Here is a 15,603-nt window from a genome sequence, read left to right as displayed (position 1 = left end):
GAGCTATGAGGAGAGGCTGAATAAACTGGGCTTGTACTCGTTAGAGTTTAGAAGAATGAGAGGAGATCTCATTGAGACGTATAAGATGATGAATGGGATGGATAGGATAGAGGTGGAAAGACTCTTCCCGCTCAAAAAAGACAGTAGGACTAGGGGGCACAGCCTCAAGATAAAAGGAGGGCGGTTTAGAACAGAGTTGAAGAGGAACTTCTTCACTCAAAGGGTGGTGAATCTCTGGAATTCTCTGCCCGTTGAAGTGGTGGAGGCTGCCTCGCTAAATATTTTTAAGACGCGGGTTGATGGGTTTTTGATAGGAGAGGGGATTAAGGGTTATGGGGAGAGGGCGGGAAAGTGGAACTGAGCAGCGACAGATCAGCCATGATCTTATTGAATGGCGGGGCAGGCTCGAAGGGCTGGATGGCCTACTCCTGCTCCTATTTCTTATGTTCTTATGTTCTTATAATTGAACCATAACTCTCAGCTATGACTGAATGAGCCTACTAGAGGATTTCCACAGTAACTTCATTGCAATGTTAATGTAAACCTACTTGTGACACTAATAAATAAACTTTAAACTTTACGTATGTGTTTCCCACCTGGTAAGCAAACGCCATTAGCTTTCAGAGCGCTGCTCCTTCGTCAGGTAAGTTACCTGAAGAAGGAGCTGCGCTCTGAAAGCTAGTGGCGTTTGCTACCAAATAAACCTGTTGGACTTTAACCTTGTTTGTTGTGAGACTTCTTACTGTGTTTACCCTGTCCAACGCCGGCATCTCCATATCATTTCCCACCTGGTGTCAGAGAGATCTTTTGGTGCAGTGGACTCAGGACCCAAGAATGACTGGAGTGCTGTCCAGTGTTTTGTCGAGGCAGAGAAGAATGAGTGTATTTGTTTACAACAGCAAAAGGATTTACTGTGACGAGGCAGCAATAACCTGCAGCATGATCAACAAGATTCAGTGAATGTCCAGCACATGGAATATGTGTGCTTATTTCTCTCCAGGATGGCACTGTCAAAGTGTGGAGTCTCAAGGATGGCCTGAGAGGGGCTGAGTATTTGGTGACCTTATGTCAGTGTGTAACTCTGATGGGGTGGAGGGTTGGGGGAGGGCGGGGGAGGTTGAAGAGTCGGGCCTGTTACTGGGGGGGGGGGCAGCCTTATGCCTGCATGGTGTGTGGGGGAAGTGGAACTTGTTCATTCAGGGGTAGGAAGGAGATGGCCCTTCGGTGATAATGGGCTGGGGTTGATGCTCTTAACAGCAGGGGGTGGGAAGGGAGGGGGGGGGTTGATGTTTCCATGGGGACAGGGTAAGGGCATGTTCCATGTCTCTGAGATCGGGGTGCCCTTTTAATATGGCACTGTGATTTCTGTGAAGATGGGTGAGCTGGCATGCTTCACTCTGTGCATATTTTAAAAACTAAAAGTGGTTAAATGCCACTTGACAATCGCTGTCAGCACTAAAATTCCAGCTTCCCTGCTTGCAGCAGCACTTCGTTATTTTTAGGGAGAATTCTGCCATTGTTTCAGACAAGTATGAAGGCCTCACAGATCCATTGCTTCTATAATGTTTTATGTGACTGGAAAGAAATAGACCAAGCTTAGCAGTGAGTTCTATCAAGCCAAAAAAGCTCCCTTATGTAGCAATCAAAATTTTTCATTGCCTCCTGATAATTAATCCATGTGTACATAAAATCATAAAATAGAACCATAGAATACTACAGTGCAGAAGGAGGCCATTTGGCCCATCAAGATTGCAGTGACCACAATCCCACCCAGGCCCTACCCCATAACCGTATGCATTTACCCGAGCTAGTCCCTCTAACACTACAGGGCAATTTAGCATGGCTAATCCACTTAACCCGCACATCTTTGAATTCTGGGAGGAAACCAGAGCACCCAGAGGAAACCCACATAGTCCGGGGAGAATCTGCAAACTCTACACACTCAATGACCTAAGCTGGGAATCGAACCCAGGTCCCTGGCATTGTGAAACAACAGTGCTAACCACTGTGCAACCTTGCCATCCTGATACATAATCATGTTCAAAATACATACCTCTTGCCCCCTTTTTCCCTGTTCCTTCTTGATGTGAATTGAAGATTAGACCACATTGCCTTGTCAGATATGTAAACAAAGCTTTTCTCTGATCCTCAGAATTCTCATGATTTTGAATTCTAGCGAGGTTTTGCTAATCATTAAGGTCATCACTAGCCAGTGCTGTTGCTGATATTGAGAAGAGCTTGAGGACAAAACAGTAAACGCAATTGGTTGTTGGCAAGTATATGAACTATTCTCTACTGAATTTGTCAATATTATCTTGCATTGAATGAAACAGACTCTTGGAACTTGTTTTGTTTCTTGAATGATTGTTTTGAATTCTCAAATGAGCCATTCCAATGTTGACACTGAGGCATCTTTCCAATTCTGACCTCTCAGAGATGAAGATCATTGGACTTTGTGATCTGTTACCTTCAGCTGGGATTTCAGGCTCTGTAACATTCTCAAGCGTAGTAGTCACATTCACACCTGCGTCATCTCTGTTAAGTCGAGGAGGTGATTACTTGTTGATTGCCATGGGCCTGAGACGAGCAAAAGAAAGTGTGTGTGTGTGTGGGTGGAGGGGGGAGGTGGGGTGGCAGCAGTGATGAAATATGATTCTGTTGTGTAATTTTTAAGTATTGGTGTTTGCCACAGAACTTGCAGAGACAAAATCAACTCAATTTCCTTAAAATGTAATGAAAGCAACTCAATGTCATTCTTGCATTTAGAATTTTGTGTGCCGTTTTGAAAACTTAAAGTGAATTTTCAATTGATAGTGGGTTTGAGAATGGATGGAGGCTGGATTTATGGAGCACATTGCCAAAGGGCATGTTTGCATTCTGATGGGGAGCACGATGGCACTGTTGCCTCATAGCACAAGAGACCAGAGTTTGATTCCAGCCTTAGATGACTGTGTGAAGTTTGCACATTCTCCCCGTGCCTGTGTGCGTTTCCTCTAGGTGCTTTAGTTTCCTCCCACAGTCCCAAGATGTGTAGGTTAGGGGAATTAATGGGGTCAATACGTTACGGGGATGGATAAAATGCTCTATCAGAGAGTCGGTGCAGACTTGAGGGGCCAAATGGCCTCCTGCACTGCAGGAATTCTATTCTTCAATGGACTCTGATTTATAAAGGGAGGGTTTGAGTGGGCACCCTCTCACCCCCAATTAAAGGCCCATTAAGATCATCGAGGAATTTGTTAATGGGTTGGGGAGGGTGGGAATGCAGTTTTCAAATGTGGACGCAACAACCTGCACAGTCTGGGGCATGTTACTACATAGTTCTTGTGTTCAAAGCAGGGAGAGGTGAAAGTTTATTTTGTACAGTGGAAAGTATCGAACCTTGTGGAATCTTCTGCCAGATTGTACACGTTACCTTCCATTTTGTCATGTGGCCACTCATGAACGTGTATGCGGCTGACACTTTGAGATGCTACCTCTTCTCTTCAGCAAGGCCATGGCAGGCTCCATTATGGTGTCATCTTTGTTTACTGTTCACACTCTGCAAGTAACTCCTCCTACTTTCTGGAGATGCTCAGTGCCACTAATTCGGCACTGAGCTTGCCTTGGCCCAGTTAGAACATTTACATTTTAGAATAGCATTGCATGAGTGATGCTGTTGCGTTGCAGGGTTTTGGCTTGCACATTATCTGGGTTACAGGTTCCTGATCCTGCTTTGAAAATCCAGCCCCTGAATCTTCACAATAATATTGCTGCATTTGTAACGGTTCAGAGGAAAGCAACAAAGGTGATACCAGACTCAAAAGTCAAAATTTTTCAGAGATACTGATTAAACTTATTTTCACTGGGGATAATTAACAGGAAGGAATTGTAGCAAAAATGATGAGGAGCATAAATGGTGAAGATTTATACAAGCCATTTAACTTTGACTGCGACCTCAGAACTAAAGGACTCATACAAAATTAATAAGCCTCAAATAAGACGCGGTATTGTGAGTAAAAGAAATCCTTTCAGCATAGTGGAATGCACTAGCAGCAAAATGAGTTGGCCCTATGTCAAGTAATCCTTCCTCAGAAACGAAATGGAAAAAATATGTGGTTAGAATAGAATTGATGGCTGTAGGGATAAGAACAGCACAGATAATCAAATAGTACATGGAATGCAGTGGTAGCTTTGACCAGGGTTGAATGACATAAACGTGGAATGAAAAGATAGTCTGGCATTTCATTTATTAATGTTGGGGTCATCAAAAAAAAACTTTGTAGTATGTTTCCTTAATAGATTGAAATAGGTTTTGTGGAATAGACTGTACTTTTAAGCATATTCTTATGCTCTTATGGGTGTTTCAATAAAGTACTTGGTGACCGTCTATTCCTAAAGCTTAATTTTAGTAGATATTCTTTAAGAAGGTCACCAATAATATTCAGCTGTGGCTCTCCTGATTATCTATCATAGCTTCGGCAAAAGATCCATGGAAAACTCAGGGAATGCCACCAACCCCATTTCCCTGAAGTTTTCATGGATCTTCTGCCATACTTGGCGAGGGAAAACCCATGGAAATTCAACCAGTTTCTGTATCCCCTGCGGTGGGGGTATTCAACCCTTTCAATCTAACTTGAAACTCAAAGTTATACTGGGGGTAAGATTAACTTTGGGCAAAGTGTGAAACAGTCAATTGTGAAATGTCAGCCCATTTTCCAACTGTCCCAATTTTCAATTGCATTGACTTGAATACTGTTCACACGTAACACCAATGAGATCAGCAGGATCCTAATGTTCAATAAGGTTAGCAGGGGGCCTGATCAATTTTCATGAATGGGCCTAACTTGCATTGAATAGATGCCAGTGCTGATCATGCTCCTTACAGGCAGCTCATCAGTCAGAAAGGCAGGCAAACCAACAGGGCAGTTGACATACATTGTGCCTTCGAATAAAGAGTATGGGAGTTAGACAAAGCAGAGCATTTACCATTGGGGAAGTATTTTTTTCAACTATGGCAGCCTTTAAGTGTCAAAACACACTAGCAGCTGCAGTAATATTGAACTTCAGTCAGCTTGCCCTGACTGCAACTACGGATCCTTTTTCATACCAGAGGAGATAGCTGTGCCCCAGCCCAAGGTTTGTGGGTGGGGTGAGAAACCGGGAATAGCTACATGGGTAGAGCCAAAAATGATGTCAGGGACTTTCATTTGCAGCTGGAGTAACGTGCGTAAATGAGACCCTGCCAATTTCCAGGAATTCTGGCCATCTAAATCAATGTGTGCGGAAGGAATATTAACCTCCAGTGATAAATTAGTTCCAGAGCTGAAGACATTTGTAGTGTGGAACATTCCTTCCCGTGACTCACCTCCTCTGATGTAATAGGGTATGGGTGGGATGGACAGAGTTTCCACTCACTCCAAGCTGCCATCAGGGACTGGCTGTATGGATTGGGGGCCCAGCAAATCTGGGTCCCATTTTAGTTTTCTTTCTATCAGCTAATGGACCCTACTACTATACCTATGTTGTCAAAGAGATTTTGGACTACATTGTTCTCAAGTGTACATTAACATTCATAATCACTTAGTGAGCAAACAACTATGATTATGTCTTCCCTAACTAGAATGACATCTTCACTTTCCTTCTCTATGGAGCTCAGTCTCTGGATACTGTGAGCTCTCTCCTCACTGACAGTCACCAAAAATTTACAATAAATTCTTCATTATTTGAAATCAGATTTCCAATTGTCAGAAACTGAGTGAGATTCTCCAGCCTCCCAGCTGCATGCTTCTTGCCAGTGGGAGGTGGCACACTGTTTGCTAATGGCAGGATTCTCTGGTCGCACCACTGTCAATGGGAATTCCCGTTGATGTCACCCCACGCATGTGGGAAACCCACAGGTGGGGACCACTGCTGGCAGGACCAGAGAACCCCACCAGCATATTTTTGTCTAGTTTTTCCAAGTAGGTAAGGAACCATCAGTCCATTCAAGAATCATATTGTACTCAAAACTTTCTGGAAGATACATGGACATTTTTATACTTATTTTAATTCTCCCCCTGCCTATTGAATTTCCTGCATTACAGCAGTGACTGCACTTCAAAAGTACCATGGGCTGCAAAGCACTTTGAGATGTCCACTGATTATCAAGAGCATTGTACAAATACAAATCTTTCCTACCTTTAAACAACATTCCCTGGATGTGATGAAGGGCAGGCAGTTCAGCCAACGGACACAGGAGAGATTAAAGATCGTATTGTGCTAGCAATTCTGAGACAAAGCGTTATAGTTCTAGTTTGCAGTACTGCAATCTCTAGATAATGCAATCATAATAATGAAAATTTACTCTTCTAATTTTGTAGGTATATGAATTTTTTTCCTATCCCTTCCAATGTGACCACCGACTTCTTGTTTGAGAAAAGTGCAAACTACTTCCACTCCGAGGACGCTCCAAAACGAGCCGCAGCCCTCTTGCCAAAGGTGAAAATAATCACCATTCTCATCAACCCTTCAGATCGGGCCTACTCCTGGTACCAGGTAACCGTGACCATTCTGCTTCCTCAGGCCAATGTTCAACGCCCTCTCTTTTAACTTATGCAAGATCACTATTGAATTTTCCATCTTTTCTGATGCCCACAGCACCAGCGAGCTCACGAAGATCCTGCTGCCCTTCGATATAGTTTTTATGAGGTGATCACAGCAGGTCGGCGGGCTGTTCCTGAGCTTCGGGCCCTGCACAATCGATGTCTGGTGCCTGGCTGGTATGCAGCTCATATCGAAAGGTGGCTAACGTACTACCCGACTAGACAGGTGAGCACTTTAAGTAGGCAAGAAGCATCTGCTTTAATTACAAGTGATATGTTATTTCTCTCTCAATAATGTCTTAATTGACGCTGCATTTTTCAATGCCTTTGCACTATCCTATATCCTCCTCACTGTCTGGAAGGACGATACAGTTAATTCACAAAAGTGCTTATGATGGCCATCCACACTGCTCGTGTTAAGCATGATTAAAAGATGTCTGATTGATTTTTTTTTTCGCAGTCCCCATTGTGTTCCTAGCCTCTTTGGTGGCATTTTAGCTAGTAAGCCATCTGAGAGCTGGTGAGAAATAGGGTGTTTAGTGACCAGTTGCCCTAGAACCCAACTATATGATTTTCTGCTTCAGAGTCAGACACTTGACAACTTGCAATATCACTGCCTTCATCTGTGTAAGGAATGTGCTGTAGCTTTTTCTATGTAGTCTTAATGTAATACATCTTCTAGAATCAGAATAGCAGCTGGCACCTCTTTACAATATTGTAGATTCTATGGCTCCAGTAATTACAGAATTAGGAGAAGGTGTAAGGAGGCTAAAGACAGCAACTGGTGTTACCTGTAATGCAGAGTTAGGCAAACTAGGCAGCCAGACCTCATTAATAAATGTTTTGTTCTTGTCCAGCAGCCTGACCTGCAGGTGGGAAGGAAGGAAGTCACGACCAAGGAGCCTTGAATGCACTCCCTGGCAATCATGAGGGGAAATGATCACACCATCAGAACGGGAGGTTGAGGCTGTACATGGGTAGAGGGAGAGTTTGTAATCTTTTTAGTCAGGGAGATCGGTCGTTGGGAAGGCTGGAGGCTGGGGAGGATTGGCAATCAAGGCTGGAGGAGATCAAAGAGTTCCTAGAGGCCTGAGAGGAGTAGTCTGCTATATTAGTTATTCCACCTCTCAATATGGGATACTTGGACGCCTTAACATCTGCCAGAACAAAAGATAGCAGGCGAGCGTGGATTGACAAAGTGTGGAGAACACACTTTAGGTGTTTAACTCTTTGGACCCATCTGACCCTCATTGATCCATGTTTGGGGTGAATATCAAGGCCGTTATTTCCGCTGTCCTGTCAGGCAACATTTACTCTTGCAAGCAATTTGCTCTGGTTATGTACTCTGACAAACATGTCGGGAGAAATTGATCCTCCTTATTCTTTTCTTATGGATGTAAAATAGGCTGGCAATGCTCTGGGCCCCAAGGCTCTGATCTATTAGGGCTAGTCATTTTTTAGATGGTAGATCCCTTATATGTGTACAGAAGAGACCTACCAGTTGTTTGTGACCCTATCTACCAAATTGGCTCGTGATGAACAGAACAGAATTCCAGCCTCTATTGCACAAGGACAAAACACCTCAAAAAGGCCTTAACAAATAAATATTTGAAGAAACTTCCTCTGCAAGTAGGAGGTGCTGTATTGCATCTCCAACTCTCCAATTCCCCCCTCCCCCATTATTTATTGTAGCCCTTTCTCTCACACTTATCACTGGCATTCCTCTTAGTTTGAGAGCTGCCTCCTAAGAATTTTGTCTCACAAAGTATCACTGGGGAAGTTACCACTGCAGATTGAGAAAGAAGTTAAGTCTATTTATAAAGGAATAATCAGCATTCGCAATGTCACACCACCTGATCTGTCCCATTGCCTGTACTGAGAGAGTCAGGGTAAAATTGATGTCGATCCAATGCCTCTGTGTGTGGAGAACTTGCAATGAATCACATGGTCTTTATCGCACAGGTTAAAAAACAGGGACTAATTTACACCTGTGTGATTTTTGATAGCTGCTGTGAAAGAAGGCCATATAAACTTGCACTGACATAATCGCACCATCTGATCCTATTGCCATGAGTGACGTGGTGGAGTTCTGCTCAAAACCTGGGATCTTTCTGTTCTCAAAAAATTGTTGCCTTGAAGTTTAAGAAAAGGTGCAGATCAATTGGGTGGATCATTTTTGTATTTTCTAAGTTTTGATTGTGAAATTTGAGAAGTTTTGCTTCTTACCCATGTCCCTGGCACAAAGTGCCATGGCAGCAACTCTTCACGCCTGACCTTGACCACCAGGTTTGCTGCAGTCAGGTTTTAGTTTTTGCACTGGGAAGTAAAACCTGTTCCACATCAATGGGGCAAAAGCAGTATAACATTATCGTTGGCAAGGAGACAATGCAATTGTCTCCTTAGTAGCTTTTGAATCCTTTTACCAATTATTATGAAGCAATTAAAAAGTTACATCAGTATTAATTATAACTTTTGACAGCCAAGACTATTTTTTGCCAGCCCACACACAGTTGCAATATCAAATCCTACCTGCTCCTCAGGATTTAATAAATATAGATTCGCTATTCCTGGCCATCTGGGAAATCGTTGTGGAATTGAGAGCAGGAGATTTTTTTTGTCAAACCGATGGCAGTAAATTCACTGCTACCTGCCAAAGGAAGTCTAGCCTAAGATAGAAAATCAACTCATGTCTTGCAGCCACACTATTTCACTTCCCCCTCACCACAAGTGTGAAACAGGCATCTAAATCCCTATGCTGCCAAATTGGCAACCGGGCAGATGTTGATGGTTATATTTTATTTCTGTTTTTACTTTGAGCTTGTGTTTGTATTTTAATGGATTGATTGTCCTGTAACATTATCTGACTGAAACTGGTTTTAGTTACACATTATAGATGGGCACAAGCTGAGAACTGACCCTGCTGCTGTAATGGATGGTGTGCAGAAATTCCTTGGCGTTTCCCAGTACTACAATTATTCTCAGGCCCTCACGTAAGTTTATACAAGTTTAGTGAAGGGGTGAAATGTTACATTGTACTGTTGTCCTGATTTTGCACGGGACCTGACTGCTGCGGTAATGACGAATGCAGCAAAGTAAAATGGCAGCTGTAAGATCTGATATGTCAACTTTATATTGGGTCCCATGTTCGGGGGGGGAAAGAAAACTCAAACTCCGAAGACAAGCTTTCACATTCCCCTCCAGAAGCAGTGCCTCACCTATAAAAATTAATTGTGTGACTAATTAATTTGCCTGGATGGCTGAAATTGGATTCTTAAAGCTAAGTTTGTATACTAAAGGTTCAGACAATGTTGGTGTTTATTTTTTAGCAAGCATAGACCTTATGCTACCTGTTGTCTCTCTGCAGAGGTTTTTTTCACTACATAGACCATTTTGTTCTCAAATTCAATTATTCTGGCACTGTTACTTGATATTTTGTAATTGAAGTTACAGTAAACAAGTTGCAGAGAATGGAATTTCCTTTTGGAGTCCTCCCTATCTTCCCAATTCAGAATCATAGAATGATTACAGCACAGAAGGAGGCTATTTGGCCTTTTGTATCTATACTAGCTCTCTGCAAGAGCAAATCCCCTTGTACCACTCCACTGCTTTTTCCCCATGCCCCTTCAAAATTTTCCTTTTCAATTAACGATCCAATTCCCTTTTGAATACCATGATTGTACCTGCTCCCAGCAGTGTATTTCAGATCCTATCCATTCACGGTGTAAAAATGATTTCACTCACGTCGCCATTGTGTCTTTTGCCACTTGCCTTAAATCTGTGCCTTCTATTTTGAATTCCCTCCACTAATAGGAACAATGGTGGCTAAGAATACTTCTCATAAATCATGTGCCTTCTGGAATTGTGGTTCCCGAAACTGAATACTATATTCCAGTTAAAGCCTTACCACTGTTCTACACAGGTTTATAATAAATTCCTTGTTTTTCTAGTCTTTTCTCCTATTTATAAAGACCAGGATCCCATAAACTTTATTAATCTTGCTCTCAAACTGCCCTGATGCCACTTGTTCCCCCATTCCACAAACTGGTCTACGTCCTGTTGAAGGTCTTACACTATCTTTCCCATAGTTCATAATACTTTGAAGTTTTATGTTATCCACAAATATTGAAATGGTGCCCTGCACCCTAAAGCCGAGGTCAATATGTCCATAACTCGAGCACCCTTTATCTGCAACTGTCAGGGCTTATTGTATTTTGGGTTTTATACAAGTTTGGGTTTTGGATACCGCAAATGGGTCTAGGCTTACTTACAAAAGCCTAAGCTAGCTATAGTCCAAAGTAAATAAAATGGCCAATAAAGGTAAGATGCATCACTGAATAATAAATGCAAAGTGCCTGTTAAATGTTCTGACACGTGGTGCCATCTGCAATTCTGCTTGTGGGAGAGATTTTGCGAGGTAAACAGTGCAGACAAACAGCCAGATTTCCCGTGCTAAGTGTTGGTTGTGGTCAGCGAGGTTTGTGTCAGCTCAGGTCGTGCCGGTTCAGGTTAGAAAGACTTACTGATCTAAACATCAATGAGGTTCAAAGGAAGTGTGTTTTTTTTTCTGGATGTGTTTGGTTTTCAGGAGCAGTGGCCGGAACAATGAGCCCTGCGTGATAAACCTTCCTCCATTCCAAAAAATAACCGTTCATCATTACCCTCTGTTTCCTGTCATTCAGCCAATTTTGCATCCATGCTGCTTTATTCCACGAGCTCTAACTTGGCTCACACGTCTGTTGGGCATAAAGACTTGCTCATGAAGTACAGAAAATAGAGGTGTACTGACACCTGAGGCGTGATGACTACACACATTGATACTTCACGATCCATAATTAAACACCCCAGCATTCCTAATGGACCTATTGGAGGCCTTTAAAATTAGGAAAGGTTTTGATAGAGTGAATTTAGACAATGTTTCTCCTGCAACTGGGGAAGAACATAATTAGAGGCATCGATATATGATCATCACCAAGGAATCCAACAAGGAATTCTTTACCCGAGGACTGGAGAGTATGTAGGGCCTGTAATCACAGGGAGTGCTTGAAACAAATAGTATTTAGGCAGTTCATCTTCCATGTGAGAGAGAAGGGAATAGAGGGTGATAATGGGGGAGCCACATGAGGGAAGATGGACAGATGCTCACATGGGACATTAACACCTCAATGGACTGCTCGAGTCAATGGTTTGTTTAACTATATAGCCTCAATATCCTAGTTCATTGTATTAGAGGACCCCTATCTTCACGAGTTTTATTTCACTAGAAAGACTGTTGCTGACCTACACCACTGGCTCCATGGAGATCTGCAGATAATTTTCACAACAAAAATCATCTCCTTCCCTAGGCTACCGCAGCATTAACAGACTATTCATTTCTTCTTGTTACCTTAAGTGCCATATTATTCTATCCCAATGTTGACTGACTGTTTCATGGCCTTTTGACAAAAACTGTCCCTGTGAAAGAGAAATGAGATGCACAAAATTTATGATGTTTTAGCTGAAAAAAGAAACATCCTGTTAAAGCTTTTCATCCTGCACTCAGTAGGGTAGATGCAAGGATATCAAATTTCAAAGGGAACATCAATTTATTATGCATGAGCAAATGGTGCTGATTATTTACTAGTATTCTCTGATTGGGTGAGGTGTTGCCATGGAGAAAGCACAAAACAGCAATTAATCCCCAAGCTTTAGTTTAAATTCAAATGAGGCAATTTTGCCGAAGTGTGATGTGGGGAATGCACCACAGAACCATTGTCTCCCATGTTTGTAATTTATAGTAAAAGGAAACATGCCTGGGCATATGCTGCTTTTTAAAGAGGGGATAGGTGACTGTATGAATACTGGTAACTTTAATTGGTTGATGGTTTAATTCTTAGCACCCTCTGGATTGTTCAGTAAGTGTTGTCCAGTCATGGGATCACACACTATGTTCTGAGTTTCGCAAACACAAGCTGGTTGAGTATGGTCAATACTCTGCCTGTTGCAACTAGCCGTTTCACACAGTTACAAGGCACTAGCAATATGTGGCATTGCAAAACAGCATCCTAGCACACTCTACAGCTGGGGTCACCAGCTTGTTTAAAGCCCCCCACCCCCCCTAATATTGGCATGCAACTCACCACTCTCCCAAAGAGTGACTGAGTATGGGACAAGTGTGGCTTGGAGTGTGCCTGATGGACCGATACGGATCATTCTGGTTTTGTTGTTTTGAGAAAAGCCTGCCCCATATTTCTCCATTCTTTAGGGAGCATGTTAAAATGAAACAAAAAATAGCTAACCCTGCAAAGTTTGATGATGTCAGTCTTCACTGCCATTGGTACAGATCTGACCTACTATGAGTGGATACAACCTTAGCTTCGCAGACTTTGAAAGATCAAGACTTATATCCCATACATTGAGACTAGTCTACTGAATCTGATCTAATTCCCTGTCACTGATTAATGAAATTGCTTGCTTAATGGGTGTACACATCAACTTTTGCTCCATCCAAATGATACTCATGGAACCATGAAACCAACCAAATCCCTCAAGCTGCTAATCACAGTTTACAATTAGTTAAATCTTCAGATCCCTCTAACTGTTAGTCAATGATAGTGGGAATCAGTGCTACATTCAAACAGATTCAATTTGTTTAAAGGACAATTACTTATCAGGATCATTGAATTCAGGTTTATTGGCACAGTTTTCTAAAGGACAGTTGCCCTATTTTCAAACAAGTGTGGTAGTCAGTTAGTTGCTAGATCAGTTCCCTGCTGGCACTGGATATTCCTCGGATTTTCCACCAGATGTGACCAAAAACAGACCATCGCATTCAAATCAGGCAATGATGACATACTGACAGCATGGGTTACATGTTCTCCCGTTCGCTCATTATCAATGCATGGCACTATTGAGACTCGCTTTCAGCATTGCTAGGACTGCAGTTAACATTCAATAATTAAATAACTCTTCCCAATGAGTGTAATCAATCATGGTAAAAATCAATGCACTCTATCTAATTGGCAGATGTTGCAATTTGCATAACAACAGCACGACTGAGAAATATCATTTCAAAAATGATTGACATCAGGAAGTTTGATGCGGTCAGTGACAGAACCAAGGAAGTTTCCAGTACGTATGTTGGCTGAAATTATCAGGCTGTTCATGCCCCACCGCTGCTGCAAGCAAGGACAGAGAATTTGGTGCCTAGCCAAATCTCCATTCATTGCAGTGGGACCAGAGAATCCCACTGTCATGAACGGCTAGAAAATTCCAGCCATTCCAAATTTTTGCACTGCATATACCAGTGATAAGGAAGGACTGTAAAGGAAAACGGATAATCTGCCATTAATATCTAAGGAAATAAAGGAGGGTATCAAATTAAAAGAAAATACATACAAAGTGGCAAAGATTTGTAGGAAACTAGAGGATTGGGACATTTTTAAAGGTCACAGAAAGCCACGAAAAAGTCTGTAGAGAAAAGTAAGATAGCTTATGAGAGTAAACTAGCTCAGAATATAAAAACAGATAGCAAAAGTTCTACAAATATATAAAATGAAAAAGAGTGGCTAAAGTAAACATTGGTCCTTTAGAGGATAAGAAGGGGGATGTAATAACTGGAAATGAGGAAATGGCTGAGGCATTAAATGGATATTTTGTGTTGGACTTCACATTGGAAGACACATGCCAAAATTTGATGACAAGGAGGCTATGGCAGGTGAGGATCTAGAAACTATTATTATCACTGGGTAGCGTTGGCCAAGCTAATAGGGTTAACGATAGACAAGTTTCCTGGCATCCCAGGGTACTAAAGGAAATGGCGAGGGAAATAGCAAATGCACTAGTGGTAATTTACCAAAATTCGCTGGATTCTGGGGCATTTCTGGGACACAGGAAAGCAGCAAAGGCTGGTTAGATTAACTTCTGTAGTGGGGAAACTGCTTGAATCTATCATCAAGGAAGAAAGAGCGAGACATCTGAACAGAAATTGTCCTACTGGGAAGATGCAACATAGTTCATGAAAGGCAGGTCATGTTTAACTAATATATTGGAATTGCTTGAGGACATTAAGTTCAGTGGACAACAGGGAACCTGTGAGTATGGTGTATCTGGATTTCCAGAAGGCATTCGACAAGGTGCCACACAAAATGCTGCTGCATAAAACAAAAGGTGCAAAATGTTGCAGGTAATGTATTAGCATGGATAGAGGATTGGTTTACTATCAGAAAGCAAAGAGTGGGGGTAAATGGGTGTTTTTTTGGTTGGCAATCAGTAACTAGTTGTGTGCCTCAGGGATAAGTGTTGGTGTTGTATAAGGTGCTGGTGAGGCCATACCTGGAGTATTATGAACTGTTTTGACCTTCTTATTTGAGAAAGGATGTACTGCCACAGGAGAGGGTACGGAGAAGATTCTCTAAATTGATTCTGGAATTGAGAAGGTTGGCTGTGAGGAGAGACTAAGTAGACTGGGACTATACTCATTGAAATTCAGAAGAATGAGGGGAAATCTTATAGAAACATATAAGAACATAAGATAGAAGCAGGGAGGTTGTTCCCACTGGCAGGTGAAACTAGAACTAGGGGGCATGGCCTCAAAAAAAGGAGGAGCAGATTTAGGACTGAGTTGAAGAGGAGCTTCTTCATCGAAAGGGTTGTGAATTTGTGGAATTCCCTGCCCAAGGAAGCAATTGAGGCTACCTCATTGAATGTTTTTAAGGCAAGGATAGATTTTTGAACAGTAAAGAAATTAAGGGTTATGGTGAGCGGGCGGGTAAGGGCTATGTTGACGAAAAGATCAGCCATGATCTTATTGAATGGCGAAGCAGGCTCGAGGGACCAGAAGGCCGAGTCCTCCTCCTAGTTCTTACCGTCTTGGAAGCTACATGCAATAAATCTAAGCAGCGCAGAACTATAGAAACCCTCAGCACTTCTGGTGGAATGAAACAGTTATACTATTATTTTGTTATATAAGTATTATAAAATACGAATAAAAGCTTTTGAAATAATTGTCTAAAAATTTGGAAAGGAAATAAGAAAGTTTGAAGGGTAAAGTGGAAGGGAGGTAAAT

At 42.1% G+C, this 15,603-nt stretch overlaps 1 protein-coding gene across 7 annotated transcripts in view; it reads left to right on the top strand.

Moving 5' to 3' along the window:
• ndst3 (N-deacetylase/N-sulfotransferase (heparan glucosaminyl) 3) overlaps positions 1-15,603 on the top strand; it is a 765,674-nt gene that overhangs the window by 738,232 nt on the left and 11,839 nt on the right. For all 7 annotated transcript variants that reach the window (XM_080191467.1, XM_080191474.1, XM_080191492.1 and 4 more), the window contains 3 exons: positions 6,339-6,513; positions 6,616-6,786; positions 9,441-9,550. In XM_080191467.1, the coding sequence (XP_080047593.1) occupies positions 6,339-6,513; positions 6,616-6,786; positions 9,441-9,550 (456 nt within the window). The remainder of the gene's footprint in view (positions 1-6,338; positions 6,514-6,615; positions 6,787-9,440; positions 9,551-15,603) is intronic.

The sequence above is a fragment of the Carcharhinus amblyrhynchos genome, chromosome 1 (genome assembly GCF_965287045.1).
Source record: "Carcharhinus amblyrhynchos chromosome 1, sCarAmb.v2.hapA, whole genome shotgun sequence".
NCBI lineage: Eukaryota > Metazoa > Chordata > Chondrichthyes > Carcharhiniformes > Carcharhinidae > Carcharhinus > Carcharhinus amblyrhynchos.
Note: the sequence above shows the minus strand (reverse complement) of the source record. Positions and strands in the feature narration are given on the sequence as shown.